Raw genomic sequence first — 18,355 nt, 5'->3', positions numbered from 1 at the left:
ATGTCTGTAATCCTAACCCTTATCATGTCTGTTATCCTAACCCTTATCACGTCTGTAATCAACGATAGTCCGATTACGTATGTCATGGTTAAAACTCTAACCCTTATCATGTATGTCACCCTTACCCTAATCATTTCTGTAATTCTAACCAGAATGATGTCTGTAATCCTAACCCTAATGATGTATGTAAGCCTAACTTTTATCATGTCTGTAACCCTAACTCTTATCATGTCTGTAATCCTAACCCTTATCATGTCTTTAACCCTAACTTTTATCATGTTTGTAACCCTAATCCTTATCATGTCTGTAACCCTAACTCTTATCATTTCTGTAACACTAACTCTTATCATGTCTGTAACCCTAACTGTTATCATGTATGTAATCCTAACCCTTATCATGTCTGTAATCCTAACCCTTAACAAGTCTGTAATCCTAACCCTTATTATATCTGTAACCCTAACCCTTATGATGTCTGTAACCCTAACACTTTTCATGTCTGTAATCCTAACCCTTATCATATCTGTAATCCTAACCCTTATCATGTCTGTAATCCTAACCCTTATCAAGTCCGTAATCCTAATCCTTATTATATCTGTAATCCTAACCCTTATCATGTCTGTAATCATAACCCTTATCATGTCTGTAATCCTAACCCTTATCATGTCTGTAACCATAACCCTTATCATGTATGTAACCCTAACCCTGATGGAATCTGTAACCCTAACCCTTATCATGTATAAAATCCTAACCCTTATCAGGTCTGTAACCCTATCCCTTATGATGTCTGTAACCCTAACACTTATCATGTCTGTAATCCTAACCCTTATCATGTCTGTGATCAACGATCGTCCGAACACGTATGTCTTGGTTAAAACTCTAACCCTTATCATGTATGTCACCCTTACCCTAATCATTTCTGTAATTCTAACCAGAATGATGTCTGTAATCCTAACCCTAATGATGTATGCAAGCCTAACCCTAATGTTATTTGTAACCCTAACCTTAATAATGTATGTAAGCCTTAAACTTTATAATGTGTATAACCCTTACCCTAATCCTGTCTGTATCCCTAAGTATCATGCTTTCTGTAATCCTAACCTTAATGATGTATATAACTCTAACCCTAATGATGTCTGTTACCCTAGACATAATGATGTCTGTAACCTTAAAACTAATAGTACTCGTAACCCTAACCTTAAAGATTTCTATAATCCTAACCCTAATGATGTCTGTAACCCTTACCTTAATGAGGTATGTAATCCATACCATAATGATGCATGGAACCCTAGTCCTGATTTTCTCTGTAACCCTAACCCTAATGATATCTGTAAGCATATCCCTATAGGTATATGTAACCCTAACCCTGATGGTATCTGGCATCCTAACCCTTATCATGTCTGTAACCCTAACCCTTATCAAGACTGTAAACCTATCCCTTATGATGTCTGTAACCCTAACACTTATCATGTCTGTAATCCTAACCCTTATAATGTGTGTAATCCTAACCCTTATCATGTCTGTAATCCTAACCCTTATCATGTCTGTAACCCTTACCCTTGTCATGTCTGTAACCCTAACTCTTATCATGTCTGTAATCCTAACTACTATCAAGCATGTAACCCTAACTCTTATCATGTCTGTAACCCTTACCTTTATCATTTCTGTAACCCTTACTCTTATCGTGTATGTAACCCTAGCTCTTATCATGTCTAAAATCCTAACCCTTATCATGTCTGTAACTCTAACCCTTATGATGTCGGTAACCCTAACTCTTATCATGTCTGTAACCCTAACACTTATCATGTCTGTAACCCTAACTCGTATCATGTCTGTAATCCTAACCCTTATCATGTCTGTAACCCTAACTTTTATCATGTCTGTAACCCTAACCCTTTATCGTGTTTCCTAACTCTTATCATTTCTGTAACCCTAACTCTTATCATGTCTGTAACCCTAACTGTAATCATGTATGTAATCCTAACCCTTATCATGTATGTAATCCTAACCCTTATCAAGTCTGTAATCCTAACCCTTATTATATCTGTAACCCTGAGCCTTATGATGTCTGTAACCCTAACACTTTTCATGTCTGTAATCCTAACCCTTATCATGTCTGTAATCCTAACCCTTATCATGTCTGTAATCCTAACCCTTATCACGTCTGTAATCAACGATCGTCCGATTCCGTATGTCATGGTTAAAACTGTATACCTTATCATGTATGTCACCCTTACCCTAATCATTTCTGTAATTCTAACCAGAATGATGTCTGTAATCCTAACCCTAATGATGTATGTAAGCCTAACTCTTATCATGTCTGTAACCCTTACTCTTATCATGTCTGTAACCCTAACTCGTATCATGTCTGTAACCCTAACTCTTATCATGTCTGTAATCCTAACCCTTATCATGTCTTTAACCCTAACTTTTATCATGTTTGTAACCCTAATCCTTATCATGTCTGTAACCCTAACTCTTATCATTTCTGTAACACTAACTCTTATCATGTCTGTAACCCTAACTCTTATCATGTATGTAATCCTAACCCTTATCATGTCTGTTATCCTAACCCTTAACAAGTCTGTAATCCTAACCCTTATTATATCTGTAACCCTAACCCTTATGATGTCTGTAACCCTAACACTTTTCATGTCTGTAATCCTAACCCTTATCATATCTGTAATCCTAACCTTTATCATGTCTGTAATCCTAACCCTTATCAAGTCCGTAATCCTAATCCTTATTATATCTGTAATCCTAACCCTTATCATGTCTGTAATCATAACCCTTATCATGTCTGTAATCCTAACCCTTATCATGTCTGTAACCATAACCCTTATCATGTCTGTAACCCTAACCCTGATGGAATCTGTAACCCTAACCCTTATCATGTATAAAATCCTAACCCTTATCAGGTCTGTAACCCTATCCCTTATGATGTCTGTAACCCTAACACTTATCATGTCTGTAATCCTAACCCTTATCATGTCTGTGATCAACGATCGTCCGAACACGTATGTCTTGGTTAAAACTCTAACCCTTATCATGTATGTCACCCTTACCCTAATCATTTCTGTAATTCTAACCAGAATGATGTCTGTAATCCTAACCCTAATGATGTATGCAAGCCTAACCCTAATGTTATTTGTAAGCCTAACCTTAATAATGTATGTAAGCCTTAAACTTTATAATGTGTATAACCCTTACCCTAATCCTGTCTGTATCCCTAAGCATCATGCTTTCTGTAATCCTAACCTTAATGATGTATGTAACTCTAACCCTAATGATGTCTGTTACCCTAGACATAATGATGTCTGTAACCTTAAACCTAATAGTACTCGTAACCCTAACCTTAAAGATTTCTATAATCCTAACCCTAATGATGTCTGTAACCCTTACCCTAATGATGTATGTAATCCATACCATAATGATGCATGGAACCCTAGTCCTGATTTTCTCTGTAACCCTAACCCTAATGATATCTGTAAGCATATTCCTATAAGTATATGTAACCCTAACCCTGATGGAATCTGTCATCCTAACCCTTATCATGTCTGTAACCCTAACCCTTATCAAGACTGTAAACCTATCCCTTATGATGTCTGTAACCCTAACACTTATCATGTCTGTAATCCTAACCCTTATAATGTCTGTAATCCTAACCCTTATCATGTCTGTAATCCTAACCCTTATCATGTCTGTAACCCTTACCCTTGTCATGTCTGTAACCCTAACTCTTATCATGTCTGTAACCCTAACTACTAACAAGTATGTAACCCTAACTCTTATCATGTCTGTAACCCTAACTACTAACAAGTATGTAACCCTAACTCTTATCATGTCTGTAACCCTTACCTTTATCATGTCTGTAACCCTAACTCTTATCATGTATGTAACCCTAACTCTTATCATGTCTTGAATCCTAACCCTTATCATGTCTGTAACTCTAACTCTTATGATGTCTGTAACCCTAACTCTTATCATGTATGTAACCCTAACTCTTATCATGTCTGTAACCCTAACTCTTATCATGTCTGTAATCCTAACCCTTATCATGTCTGTAACACTAACTTTTATCATGTCTGTAACCCTAACCCTTATCATGTCTGTAATCCTAACTCTTATCATTTCTGTAACCCTAACTCTTATCATGTCTGTAACTCTAACTGTTTTCATGTATGTTATCCTAACCCTTATCATGTCTGTATCCTAACCCTTATCAAGTTTGTAATACTAACCCTTATTATACCTGTAACCCTAACCCTTATGATGTCTGTAACCCTAACACTTTTCATGTCTGTAATCCTAACCTTTATTATGTCTGTAATCCTAAACCTTATCATGTCTGTAATCCTTACCCTTATCATGTCTGTAATCCTAACCCTTATCATGTCTGTAATCCTAACCCTTATAATGTCTGTAATCCTAACCCTTATCATGTCTGTAACCCTAACCATTATCATGTCTGTAACCCTAACCATAATCATGTCTGTAAACCTATTTATAATGCTGTCTGTAACCCTAACCTTTATCATGTCTGTAACCCTAACCCTAATCATGTCTGTAATCCTAACCATAATGCTGTCTATTTCCTTAACCCTAATCATTTCTATAACCCTAACCATAATGCTGTCTTTAACCCTAACCCTAATTCAAGTCTGTAACCTTAACCCTAATCATGTCTGTAATCCTAACTGAAATGCTGTCTGTAAACCTAACCCTTATCATGTCTGTAACCCTAACCCTAATGTCGTCTGTTACCCCAACACTTATTATATCTGTAACACTAATGCTGTTTTCAATTCTAACCCTAATTACACTAGAAAAAAACAATGATGATGTACAGACGTACTCTAGCCTTGTTCTGCGCCGGCTTGCTCCCGTTAGCCATCAGGACTGACAGGTACACCAGGTCGCCTACAACATTAGAAAATAGACTTTGTAAATTTTGTTCCTTAAATAGTGTTGAATCTGAAAAACATTTTCTTCTAAAATGTTCCTGACATGATGACATTAGGTTTGAATAGTTGTTCGAATGATCAAAATATATTGACAATTTCTCAACGTTAAATGGTGAGGTCAAACTTGTTGAAATGATGAAATGTTCTGATACAAGTATTAAAAAATGTTTAAGCAAATGTTTACACAAGAGTTTTATGAGAAGAAATTATTTTCCTAATTATACCTAATAAGATACTAGTTGTAAAAGTCAATTTTATGAATTTAAAGTCACTGCGATTAATTTATGATAATATAATTAAATATGCAAATTGTTAATTTTTAGATAAAATTATTTTAAAACTTAAAATATATATTTTATCCTTTTTTACTTATATCCATACTTTTTAAACAGCATTCATTTCCGATTTTTATTATTTTGCGCAAGTATATATGCTTTGCAATGCATAAATAAAGGCAACAGTAGTATACCGCTGTTCAAAACTCATAAATCCATGAACAAAAAACAAAATCGGGATAACAAACTAAAACCGAGGGAAACGCATTAAATATAAGAGGAGAACAACGACATAACACCGAAACGTAACACACACAGAAACGGACAACGCATCAGACAAAACACCACGAGAATAACAAATATAACATGAAAACCAAATACATGAATTTGGGATAGACAAGTACCGTACCACGTCTTATCTCAATATCTCAAAAATAATAGAAAACACAAACGACTCAACGTTAAAATGCAAAACACACATAAACGAACAATAATATAACAATGGCCATCTTCCTGACTTGGTACAGGACACTTTTAAAGGGGAATACAAGTGGTGGGTTGAACCTGGTTTTGTGGCATGCCAAACCTCGCACTTTAATGGCAAAGTTAAATATAACATTGAGATGACAACATAATATTACAGGACTACAATACAAATAAATATGAGAACATATTAGACAAAGAACAACATGATTAATAGATAACAAAAAGCATCAGGTTTAAAATTGAATACGCCAAAAACGCGCCTTGTCCACACAAAAATCAACAGTGACGCCCAGATATAAAAGATCGAAAGTGAAAAAAGTACAAAGTTGTACAGCACTGAAGATCAAAAGTTGAAATGGTTTCGCCAAATACGGCATTGTTTTTATGCCCGTGATAAGAACATCCTTATTATATAGAGCAATTCATGCTATTGCAAACAGTAAATTTTAACAAATGAATATGAAAGAGATATACATAATGAAACTGAAGTATTAACTAATTACAGAAAACTAAACCCGAATACATAACGCCAAGATATAAAAGATCGAAAGTGAAAAGGTACAAAGTTGTACAGCACTGAAGATCAAAAGTTGAAAAGGTTTTGCCAAATACGGCATTGTTTGTATGCCCGGGATAAGAACATCCTTATTATATAGAACAATTCATGCTTTTGCAAACAGTAAATTTTAACAAATGAATATGAAAGAGATATACATAAAGAAACTGAAGTATTAACTAATTACAGAAAACTGAACCCGAATACATAATGCTATTAAAGAGGAACACAGAATAGACACACCCGAATCAGTCCAGGCGTCAACGTAATTAAAAAATTGTGACGTCACATACGATGGCGAAACGGCACAAACGTTATGCCATATTTGAATTTATAATTTATGAAATTTAGAAACAGCATGACGTCACATATGAAAAACTATCAAAGTGAGATAGAATTAGGATTGATTTAAGATTATATTAGAACTAAATACTGATAATTCATTTAAACAAAATGCATATTGCAATACTTATTAATAGCAATTAACTGTAATATATATATGTCCAATTTGTTATGAATCCAACTTCAAACGTAAATAATCGTTCAAAATTTAATATAATTAATAAAGGCGGAGATTAATTTTTCTATCCGTAACACCTAAATATAATAAAAAGATGACAACACATTTGACAAAATCCGATGAGAATTACAAATATAACATTAAACATGTAAACTAAATACATGAATTTGGGATAAACAAGTACAGAAACACGTCTTATAGTAATGCGAATTCACATTCAGCTAAACAGTCACAATCGGGAATAAGTCACGTTTGGTAATTAAAAGATAAGACGACATAAAGACAAACCACAATCTACCATGTGGTAAAAATGTCCTTACCTAGTTTGGTTAAAGAGACATCATATGGATCCACCAATTCGTGATGGTGTCCATAAAATTTACGGAGTGTCAATTTTAATCTGTCCTCCTCATAACTTTGTTGGAGCAGTTTCTGCGTAAGGAGCAAACTCCTGTATATGAAGTCCGTATAGTGTAAACAAGCACGTGAATAACGTTTCAATTGTGATATGTAAACACCATACGAAGGGGCAGAGGGTACGTAACTGCTGAGAAATGGGAAATTGATAATTGGGAAGTTGAAATCGTCCCGTTGATCATAGATTTTCGTGTGAAGTCGTCCATCTACGTCAATATTGAGGAAAAGATCAAGGTATGAAGCAGTCCTTCTAGTATCAGTGGTATCCTTAATTTCAAGTTCACTGGGATATATGAGATGTAAGTATTGGCTGAAGTATGGGTTGTTCAATGATAAAACATCATTAATATATCGGAAAGTAAAATTAAAGAATTTCGCAAGGTGCTTTTTCTTTTTGTTTTTTAGAAGGTTCTGAATAAATTCTGCTTCATACGAATACAAAAACAAATCAGCCAGCAGGGGTGCACAATTAGTACCCATTGGAATACCGACTGTCTGTTGAAATATAAATCCTCCAAACTCAACAAATATATTGTCGATCAAAAAGTCCAGCATTTTAATAATGTCATCATCAGTATATTTTCTGGAAGATTCAGTGTGATTCTTCACAAAATATGAATTATTGTATCCCAAAACAAGAAATTTGTATCTACGATTACCATTTTTATAGAAAAAGCTCTGTTTTATGAGATGGTGAAGTCGATCTTTCAACTTAGCATGGGGAATAGTAGTATATAGCGTAGAAAAATCAAAAGTTTTTATGTTGCTGCAAAATTGCAAAGATTGTGATCGAAGGTTAAGCAGTAGATCTTTCGAATTTTTGAGAATCCACATCTGGTTAACACCACTGGTAGAATATATCTCCTCACAATATTTTTGAAGCCCATCCTTAACTGTAGAAAGAATAGTAGTCAATACTTTAGAAAGATGTTTAGTCGAACATTTTGAAGACCCAGCTATGTATCGTTCTTTATATGGAGTTTTGTGTAATTTAGGTATCCAGTATGATGAGGGCAATTTTCTTCGTTTTCTTTGATGTTGATACCAAAAGAAAGAAGAACAGATTTATGATTTTGTAAAATTTCATCCTTGGTAAATGATGTTAAAGAATATGAAGGATTACCAGTAGTTTTATCAATTCCATGTTTTAACTTTTTTTATGATAATTTTATGAATTTTACCGTGAAACTATATTAATATGCATATAACATGTCTTCAGTGTCTCATAAGTCAAATTTATGAATGGGTATTGATTGTTTTATTGAATACTGTGGTTTATTATTTACTGTATAACACTATAATAAAATCTTTAATTATTTTATTTTTTAGTATTTTGTAATCCTAACCCTAATCATGTCGGTAATCCTAACAATAATTCTGTCTATAATCCTAACCCTAATCATGTTTGTAACACTAACTATAATGCTGTTTTCAATCCTTACCCTTAATACACTAGTAACCATTACCCTAATCATGTCTGCAACCAAAACCCTAATTACACTATTAACCCTTACCCTAATCAAGTCTGTAACCAAAACACTAATAACACTAGTAACCCTAACCCTAATCATGTCTGTAACCCAGACCCTAATTACACTCGTAACCCTAACCCTTATTATGTCTGTAACCCAAACCCTGATTACACTAGTAACCCTAACCCTAATCATGTCTGTAAACCAAACCCTAATAACACTAGTAACCCTTACCCTAATCATGTATGTAACCCTTACCCTTACCCTAATCATGTCTGTAACCCAAACCGTAAGAACACTAGTAACCCTTACCCTAATCATGTATGTAACCCAAACCCTAATAACACTAGTAACCTCACCCTAATCATGTATGTAACCCTAACCCTTACCCTAATCATGTCTGTAACCCAAACCGTAAGAACACTAGTAACCCTAACCCTAATCATGTCTGTAACCCAAACCCTAATTTAACTAGTAACCCTTACCCTAATCATGTATGTAACCCTACAACTTATGCAAAGCTCTGATTCCTTCCACAAATTTGACTATACTTTTTCGGAACGTTTGGATTATAGCTCTTCATCTTTTATATACGCTTTGGATTTCAAATATTTTGGCCACGATCATTACTGAAGAGACATGTATTGTCAAAATGCGCATCTGGTGCAGACAAATTGGTACCGTTAATGTTATAACTACCACTGGGTCGATGTCTCTGCTGGTGGACTATTATTCCCCGATGGTATCACCAGCCCATAGTAGCCATTACTCCGGTACTGGGATGAAAATACAATTTATTTGTGTTATTAAATTTGCTGTTACAAAATGTTAGAAATTATTAGAAATTAAGGAATGTATATCCCTCATGAAAAGCTCTGATTCCTTACACGGATTTGGCTATAATTTTTGGAACTTTTGGAATATAGCTCTTCATATTTTATATAAGCGTTGGATTTTACATATTTTGGCCACAAGCATCACTGAAAGAACATGTATTGTCACAATGCGCATCTGGTGCTGAAAAATTGGTACCGTTAATGTTATTACCCTAACACCAATGATGTATGTAACTCTAACCCTAATGATGTCTGTAATCCTTACCTTAATGATGTATGTAACTCTAACCCTAATGATGTCTGTAATCCTAACCCTTATCATGTCTGTAACCCTTACCCTTGTCATGTCTGTAACCCTAACTCTTATCATGTCTGTAATCCTAACTTCTATCAAGCATGTAACCCTAACTCTTATCATGTCTGTAACCCTTACCTTTATCATTTCTGTAACCCTAACTCTTATCATGTATGTAACCCTAGCTCTTATCATGTCTAAAATCCTAACCCTTATCATGTCTGTAACTCTAACCCTTATGATGTCGGTAACCCTAACTCTTATCATGTCTGTAACCCCAACTCTTATCATGTCTGTAACCCTAACTCGTATCATGTCTGTAATCCTAACCCTTATCATGTCTGTAACCCTAACTTTTATCATGTCTGTAACCCTAACCCTTATCGTGTTTCCTAACTCTTATCATTTCTGTAACCCTAACTCTTATCATGTCTGTAACCCTAACTGTAATCATGTATGTAATCCTAACCCTTATCATGTATGTAATCCTAACCCTTATCAAGTCTGTAATCCTAACCCTTATTATATCTGTAACCCTGAGCCTTATGATGTCTGTAACCCTAACACTTTTCATGTCTGTAATCCTAAACCTTATCATGTCTGTAATCCTAACCCTTATCATGTCTGTAATCCTAACCCTTATCATGTCTGTTATCCTAACCCTTATCACGTCTGTAATCAACGATAGTCCGATTACGTATGTCATGGTTAAAACTCTAACCCTTATCATGTATGTCACCCTTACCCTAATCATTTCTGTAATTCTAACCAGAATGATGTCTGTAATCCTAACCCTAATGATGTATGTAAGCCTAACTTTTATCATGTCTGTAACCCTAACTCTTATCATGTCTGTAATCCTAACCCTTATCATGTCTTTAACCCTAACTTTTATCATGTTTGTAACCCTAATCCTTATCATGTCTGTAACCCTAACTCTTATCATTTCTGTAACACTAACTCTTATCATGTCTGTAACCCTAACTGTTATCATGTATGTAATCCTAACCCTTATCATGTCTGTAATCCTAACCCTTAACAAGTCTGTAATCCTAACCCTTATTATATCTGTAACCCTAACCCTTATGATGTCTGTAACCCTAACACTTTTCATGTCTGTAATCCTAACCCTTATCATATCTGTAATCCTAACCCTTATCATGTCTGTAATCCTAACCCTTATCAAGTCCGTAATCCTAATCCTTATTATATCTGTAATCCTAACCCTTATCATGTCTGTAATCATAACCCTTATCATGTCTGTAATCCTAACCCTTATCATGTCTGTAACCATAACCCTTATCATGTATGTAACCCTAACCCTGATGGAATCTGTAACCCTAACCCTTATCATGTATAAAATCCTAACCCTTATCAGGTCTGTAACCCTATCCCTTATGATGTCTGTAACCCTAACACTTATCATGTCTGTAATCCTAACCCTTATCATGTCTGTGATCAACGATCGTCCGAACACGTATGTCTTGGTTAAAACTCTAACCCTTATCATGTATGTCACCCTTACCCTAATCATTTCTGTAATTCTAACCAGAATGATGTCTGTAATCCTAACCCTAATGATGTATGCAAGCCTAACCCTAATGTTATTTGTAACCCTAACCTTAATAATGTATGTAAGCCTTAAACTTTATAATGTGTATAACCCTTACCCTAATCCTGTCTGTATCCCTAAGTATCATGCTTTCTGTAATCCTAACCTTAATGATGTATATAACTCTAACCCTAATGATGTCTGTTACCCTAGACATAATGATGTCTGTAACCTTAAAACTAATAGTACTCGTAACCCTAACCTTAAAGATTTCTATAATCCTAACCCTAATGATGTCTGTAACCCTTACCTTAATGAGGTATGTAATCCATACCATAATGATGCATGGAACCCTAGTCCTGATTTTCTCTGTAACCCTAACCCTAATGATATCTGTAAGCATATCCCTATAGGTATATGTAACCCTAACCCTGATGGTATCTGGCATCCTAACCCTTATCATGTCTGTAACCCTAACCCTTATCAAGACTGTAAACCTATCCCTTATGATGTCTGTAACCCTAACACTTATCATGTCTGTAATCCTAACCCTTATAATGTGTGTAATCCTAACCCTTATCATGTCTGTAATCCTAACCCTTATCATGTCTGTAACCCTTACCCTTGTCATGTCTGTAACCCTAACTCTTATCATGTCTGTAATCCTAACTACTATCAAGCATGTAACCCTAACTCTTATCATGTCTGTAACCCTTACCTTTATCATTTCTGTAACCCTTACTCTTATCGTGTATGTAACCCTAGCTCTTATCATGTCTAAAATCCTAACCCTTATCATGTCTGTAACTCTAACCCTTATGATGTCGGTAACCCTAACTCTTATCATGTCTGTAACCCTAACACTTATCATGTCTGTAACCCTAACTCGTATCATGTCTGTAATCCTAACCCTTATCATGTCTGTAACCCTAACTTTTATCATGTCTGTAACCCTAACCCTTTATCGTGTTTCCTAACTCTTATCATTTCTGTAACCCTAACTCTTATCATGTCTGTAACCCTAACTGTAATCATGTATGTAATCCTAACCCTTATCATGTATGTAATCCTAACCCTTATCAAGTCTGTAATCCTAACCCTTATTATATCTGTAACCCTGAGCCTTATGATGTCTGTAACCCTAACACTTTTCATGTCTGTAATCCTAACCCTTATCATGTCTGTAATCCTAACCCTTATCATGTCTGTAATCCTAACCCTTATCACGTCTGTAATCAACGATCGTCCGATTCCGTATGTCATGGTTAAAACTGTATACCTTATCATGTATGTCACCCTTACCCTAATCATTTCTGTAATTCTAACCAGAATGATGTCTGTAATCCTAACCCTAATGATGTATGTAAGCCTAACTCTTATCATGTCTGTAACCCTTACTCTTATCATGTCTGTAACCCTAACTCGTATCATGTCTGTAACCCTAACTCTTATCATGTCTGTAATCCTAACCCTTATCATGTCTTTAACCCTAACTTTTATCATGTTTGTAACCCTAATCCTTATCATGTCTGTAACCCTAACTCTTATCATTTCTGTAACACTAACTCTTATCATGTCTGTAACCCTAACTCTTATCATGTATGTAATCCTAACCCTTATCATGTCTGTTATCCTAACCCTTAACAAGTCTGTAATCCTAACCCTTATTATATCTGTAACCCTAACCCTTATGATGTCTGTAACCCTAACACTTTTCATGTCTGTAATCCTAACCCTTATCATATCTGTAATCCTAACCTTTATCATGTCTGTAATCCTAACCCTTATCAAGTCCGTAATCCTAATCCTTATTATATCTGTAATCCTAACCCTTATCATGTCTGTAATCATAACCCTTATCATGTCTGTAATCCTAACCCTTATCATGTCTGTAACCATAACCCTTATCATGTCTGTAACCCTAACCCTGATGGAATCTGTAACCCTAACCCTTATCATGTATAAAATCCTAACCCTTATCAGGTCTGTAACCCTATCCCTTATGATGTCTGTAACCCTAACACTTATCATGTCTGTAATCCTAACCCTTATCATGTCTGTGATCAACGATCGTCCGAACACGTATGTCTTGGTTAAAACTCTAACCCTTATCATGTATGTCACCCTTACCCTAATCATTTCTGTAATTCTAACCAGAATGATGTCTGTAATCCTAACCCTAATGATGTATGCAAGCCTAACCCTAATGTTATTTGTAAGCCTAACCTTAATAATGTATGTAAGCCTTAAACTTTATAATGTGTATAACCCTTACCCTAATCCTGTCTGTATCCCTAAGCATCATGCTTTCTGTAATCCTAACCTTAATGATGTATGTAACTCTAACCCTAATGATGTCTGTTACCCTAGACATAATGATGTCTGTAACCTTAAACCTAATAGTACTCGTAACCCTAACCTTAAAGATTTCTATAATCCTAACCCTAATGATGTCTGTAACCCTTACCCTAATGATGTATGTAATCCATACCATAATGATGCATGGAACCCTAGTCCTGATTTTCTCTGTAACCCTAACCCTAATGATATCTGTAAGCATATTCCTATAAGTATATGTAACCCTAACCCTGATGGAATCTGTCATCCTAACCCTTATCATGTCTGTAACCCTAACCCTTATCAAGACTGTAAACCTATCCCTTATGATGTCTGTAACCCTAACACTTATCATGTCTGTAATCCTAACCCTTATAATGTCTGTAATCCTAACCCTTATCATGTCTGTAATCCTAACCCTTATCATGTCTGTAACCCTTACCCTTGTCATGTCTGTAACCCTAACTCTTATCATGTCTGTAACCCTAACTACTAACAAGTATGTAACCCTAACTCTTATCATGTCTGTAACCCTAACTACTAACAAGTATGTAACCCTAACTCTTATCATGTCTGTAACCCTTACCTTTATCATGTCTGTAACCCTAACTCTTATCATGTATGTAACCCTAACTCTTATCATGTCTTGAATCCTAACCCTTATCATGTCTGTAACTCTAACTCTTATGATGTCTGTAACCCTAACTCTTATCATGTATGTAACCCTAACTCTTATCATGTCTGTAACCCTAACTCTTATCATGTCTGTAATCCTAACCCTTATCATGTCTGTAACACTAACTTTTATCATGTCTGTAACCCTAACCCTTATCATGTCTGTAATCCTAACTCTTATCATTTCTGTAACCCTAACTCTTATCATGTCTGTAACTCTAACTGTTTTCATGTATGTTATCCTAACCCTTATCATGTCTGTATCCTAACCCTTATCAAGTTTGTAATACTAACCCTTATTATACCTGTAACCCTAACCCTTATGATGTCTGTAACCCTAACACTTTTCATGTCTGTAATCCTAACCTTTATTATGTCTGTAATCCTAAACCTTATCATGTCTGTAATCCTTACCCTTATCATGTCTGTAATCCTAACCCTTATCATGTCTGTAATCCTAACCCTTATAATGTCTGTAATCCTAACCCTTATCATGTCTGTAACCCTAACCATTATCATGTCTGTAACCCTAACCATAATCATGTCTGTAAACCTATTTATAATGCTGTCTGTAACCCTAACCTTTATCATGTCTGTAACCCTAACCCTAATCATGTCTGTAATCCTAACCATAATGCTGTCTATTTCCTTAACCCTAATCATTTCTATAACCCTAACCATAATGCTGTCTTTAACCCTAACCCTAATTCAAGTCTGTAACCTTAACCCTAATCATGTCTGTAATCCTAACTGAAATGCTGTCTGTAAACCTAACCCTTATCATGTCTGTAACCCTAACCCTAATGTCGTCTGTTACCCCAACACTTATTATATCTGTAACACTAATGCTGTTTTCAATTCTAACCCTAATTACACTAGAAAAAAACAATGATGATGTACAGACGTACTCTAGCCTTGTTCTGCGCCGGCTTGCTCCCGTTAGCCATCAGGACTGACAGGTACACCAGGTCGCCTACAACATTAGAAAATAGACTTTGTAAATTTTGTTCCTTAAATAGTGTTGAATCTGAAAAACATTTTCTTCTAAAATGTTCCTGACATGATGACATTAGGTTTGAATAGTTGTTCGAATGATCAAAATATATTGACAATTTCTCAACGTTAAATGGTGAGGTCAAACTTGTTGAAATGATGAAATGTTCTGATACAAGTATTAAAAAATGTTTAAGCAAATGTTTACACAAGAGTTTTATGAGAAGAAATTATTTTCCTAATTATACCTAATAAGATACTAGTTGTAAAAGTCAATTTTATGAATTTAAAGTCACTGCGATTAATTTATGATAATATAATTAAATATGCAAATTGTTAATTTTTAGATAAAATTATTTTAAAACTTAAAATATATATTTTATCCTTTTTTACTTATATCCATACTTTTTAAACAGCATTCATTTCCGATTTTTATTATTTTGCGCAAGTATATATGCTTTGCAATGCATAAATAAAGGCAACAGTAGTATACCGCTGTTCAAAACTCATAAATCCATGAACAAAAAACAAAATCGGGATAACAAACTAAAACCGAGGGAAACGCATTAAATATAAGAGGAGAACAACGACATAACACCGAAACGTAACACACACAGAAACGGACAACGCATCAGACAAAACACCACGAGAATAACAAATATAACATGAAAACCAAATACATGAATTTGGGATAGACAAGTACCGTACCACGTCTTATCTCAATATCTCAAAAATAATAGAAAACACAAACGACTCAACGTTAAAATGCAAAACACACATAAACGAACAATAATATAACAATGGCCATCTTCCTGACTTGGTACAGGACACTTTTAAAGGGGAATACAAGTGGTGGGTTGAACCTGGTTTTGTGGCATGCCAAACCTCGCACTTTAATGGCAAAGTTAAATATAACATTGAGATGACAACATAATATTACAGGACTACAATACAAATAAATATGAGAACATATTAGACAAAGAACAACATGATTAATAGATAACAAAAAGCATCAGGTTTAAAATTGAATACGCCAAAAACGCGCCTTGTCCACACAAAAATCAACAGTGACGCCCAGATATAAAAGATCGAAAGTGAAAAAAGTACAAAGTTGTACAGCACTGAAGATCAAAAGTTGAAATGGTTTCGCCAAATACGGCATTGTTTTTATGCCCGTGATAAGAACATCCTTATTATATAGAGCAATTCATGCTATTGCAAACAGTAAATTTTAACAAATGAATATGAAAGAGATATACATAATGAAACTGAAGTATTAACTAATTACAGAAAACTAAACCCGAATACATAACGCCAAGATATAAAAGATCGAAAGTGAAAAGGTACAAAGTTGTACAGCACTGAAGATCAAAAGTTGAAAAGGTTTTGCCAAATACGGCATTGTTTGTATGCCCGGGATAAGAACATCCTTATTATATAGAACAATTCATGCTTTTGCAAACAGTAAATTTTAACAAATGAATATGAAAGAGATATACATAAAGAAACTGAAGTATTAACTAATTACAGAAAACTGAACCCGAATACATAATGCTATTAAAGAGGAACACAGAATAGACACACCCGAATCAGTCCAGGCGTCAACGTAATTAAAAAATTGTGACGTCACATACGATGGCGAAACGGCACAAACGTTATGCCATATTTGAATTTATAATTTATGAAATTTAGAAACAGCATGACGTCACATATGAAAAACTATCAAAGTGAGATAGAATTAGGATTGATTTAAGATTATATTAGAACTAAATACTGATAATTCATTTAAACAAAATGCATATTGCAATACTTATTAATAGCAATTAACTGTAATATATATATGTCCAATTTGTTATGAATCCAACTTCAAACGTAAATAATCGTTCAAAATTTAATATAATTAATAAAGGCGGAGATTAATTTTTCTATCCGTAACACCTAAATATAATAAAAAGATGACAACACATTTGACAAAATCCGATGAGAATTACAAATATAACATTAAACATGTAAACTAAATACATGAATTTGGGATAAACAAGTACAGAAACACGTCTTATAGTAATGCGAATTCACATTCAGCTAAACAGTCACAATCGGGAATAAGTCACGTTTGGTAATTAAAAGATAAGACGACATAAAGACAAACCACAATCTACCATGTGGTAAAAATGTCCTTACCTAGTTTGGTTAAAGAGACATCATATGGATCCACCAATTCGTGATGGTGTCCATAAAATTTACGGAGTGTCAATTTTAATCTGTCCTCCTCATAACTTTGTTGGAGCAGTTTCTGCGTAAGGAGCAAACTCCTGTATATGAAGTCCGTATAGTGTAAACAAGCACGTGAATAACGTTTCAATTGTGATATGTAAACACCATACGAAGGGGCAGAGGGTACGTAACTGCTGAGAAATGGGAAATTGATAATTGGGAAGTTGAAATCGTCCCGTTGATCATAGATTTTCGTGTGAAGTCGTCCATCTACGTCAATATTGAGGAAAAGATCAAGGTATGAAGCAGTCCTTCTAGTATCAGTGGTATCCTTAATTTCAAGTTCACTGGGATATATGAGATGTAAGTATTGGCTGAAGTATGGGTTGTTCAATGATAAAACATCATTAATATATCGGAAAGTAAAATTAAAGAATTTCGCAAGGTGCTTTTTCTTTTTGTTTTTTAGAAGGTTCTGAATAAATTCTGCTTCATACGAATACAAAAACAAATCAGCCAGCAGGGGTGCACAATTAGTACCCATTGGAATACCGACTGTCTGTTGAAATATAAATCCTCCAAACTCAACAAATATATTGTCGATCAAAAAGTCCAGCATTTTAATAATGTCATCATCAGTATATTTTCTGGAAGATTCAGTGTGATTCTTCACAAAATATGAATTATTGTATCCCAAAACAAGAAATTTGTATCTACGATTACCATTTTTATAGAAAAAGCTCTGTTTTATGAGATGGTGAAGTCG

General features: G+C 34.7%; 4 protein-coding genes across 4 annotated transcripts; all 4 read left to right on the top strand.

The window, feature by feature from the left end:
• The first annotated feature begins 1,008 nt into the window (after positions 1-1,008).
• On the top strand, positions 1,009-1,713 carry LOC134727684 (circumsporozoite protein-like). Its single transcript, XM_063592066.1, has one exon. It carries the CDS (start codon positions 1,009-1,011, stop codon positions 1,711-1,713), a length of 705 nt encoding a protein of 234 aa, XP_063448136.1.
• Positions 1,714-3,165: 1,452 nt separating this feature from the next.
• Positions 3,166-3,765, top strand: LOC134727683 (circumsporozoite protein-like). Its single transcript, XM_063592064.1, has one exon. The coding sequence runs from the start codon at positions 3,166-3,168 to the stop codon at positions 3,763-3,765; it is 600 nt and encodes a 199-aa protein (XP_063448134.1).
• Positions 3,766-11,446: 7,681 nt separating this feature from the next.
• Positions 11,447-12,151, top strand: LOC134727682 (circumsporozoite protein-like). The gene has a single exon (XM_063592063.1). The coding sequence runs from the start codon at positions 11,447-11,449 to the stop codon at positions 12,149-12,151; it is 705 nt and encodes a 234-aa protein (XP_063448133.1).
• Positions 12,152-13,603: 1,452 nt separating this feature from the next.
• Positions 13,604-14,203, top strand: LOC134727681 (circumsporozoite protein-like). Its single transcript, XM_063592062.1, has one exon. The coding sequence runs from the start codon at positions 13,604-13,606 to the stop codon at positions 14,201-14,203; it is 600 nt and encodes a 199-aa protein (XP_063448132.1).
• The last annotated feature ends 4,152 nt before the right edge of the window (positions 14,204-18,355 follow it).

The sequence above is a fragment of the Mytilus trossulus genome, chromosome 8, assembly GCF_036588685.1.
Source record: "Mytilus trossulus isolate FHL-02 chromosome 8, PNRI_Mtr1.1.1.hap1, whole genome shotgun sequence".
Lineage (NCBI taxonomy): Eukaryota > Metazoa > Mollusca > Bivalvia > Mytilida > Mytilidae > Mytilus > Mytilus trossulus.
Note: the sequence above shows the minus strand (reverse complement) of the source record. Positions and strands in the feature narration are given on the sequence as shown.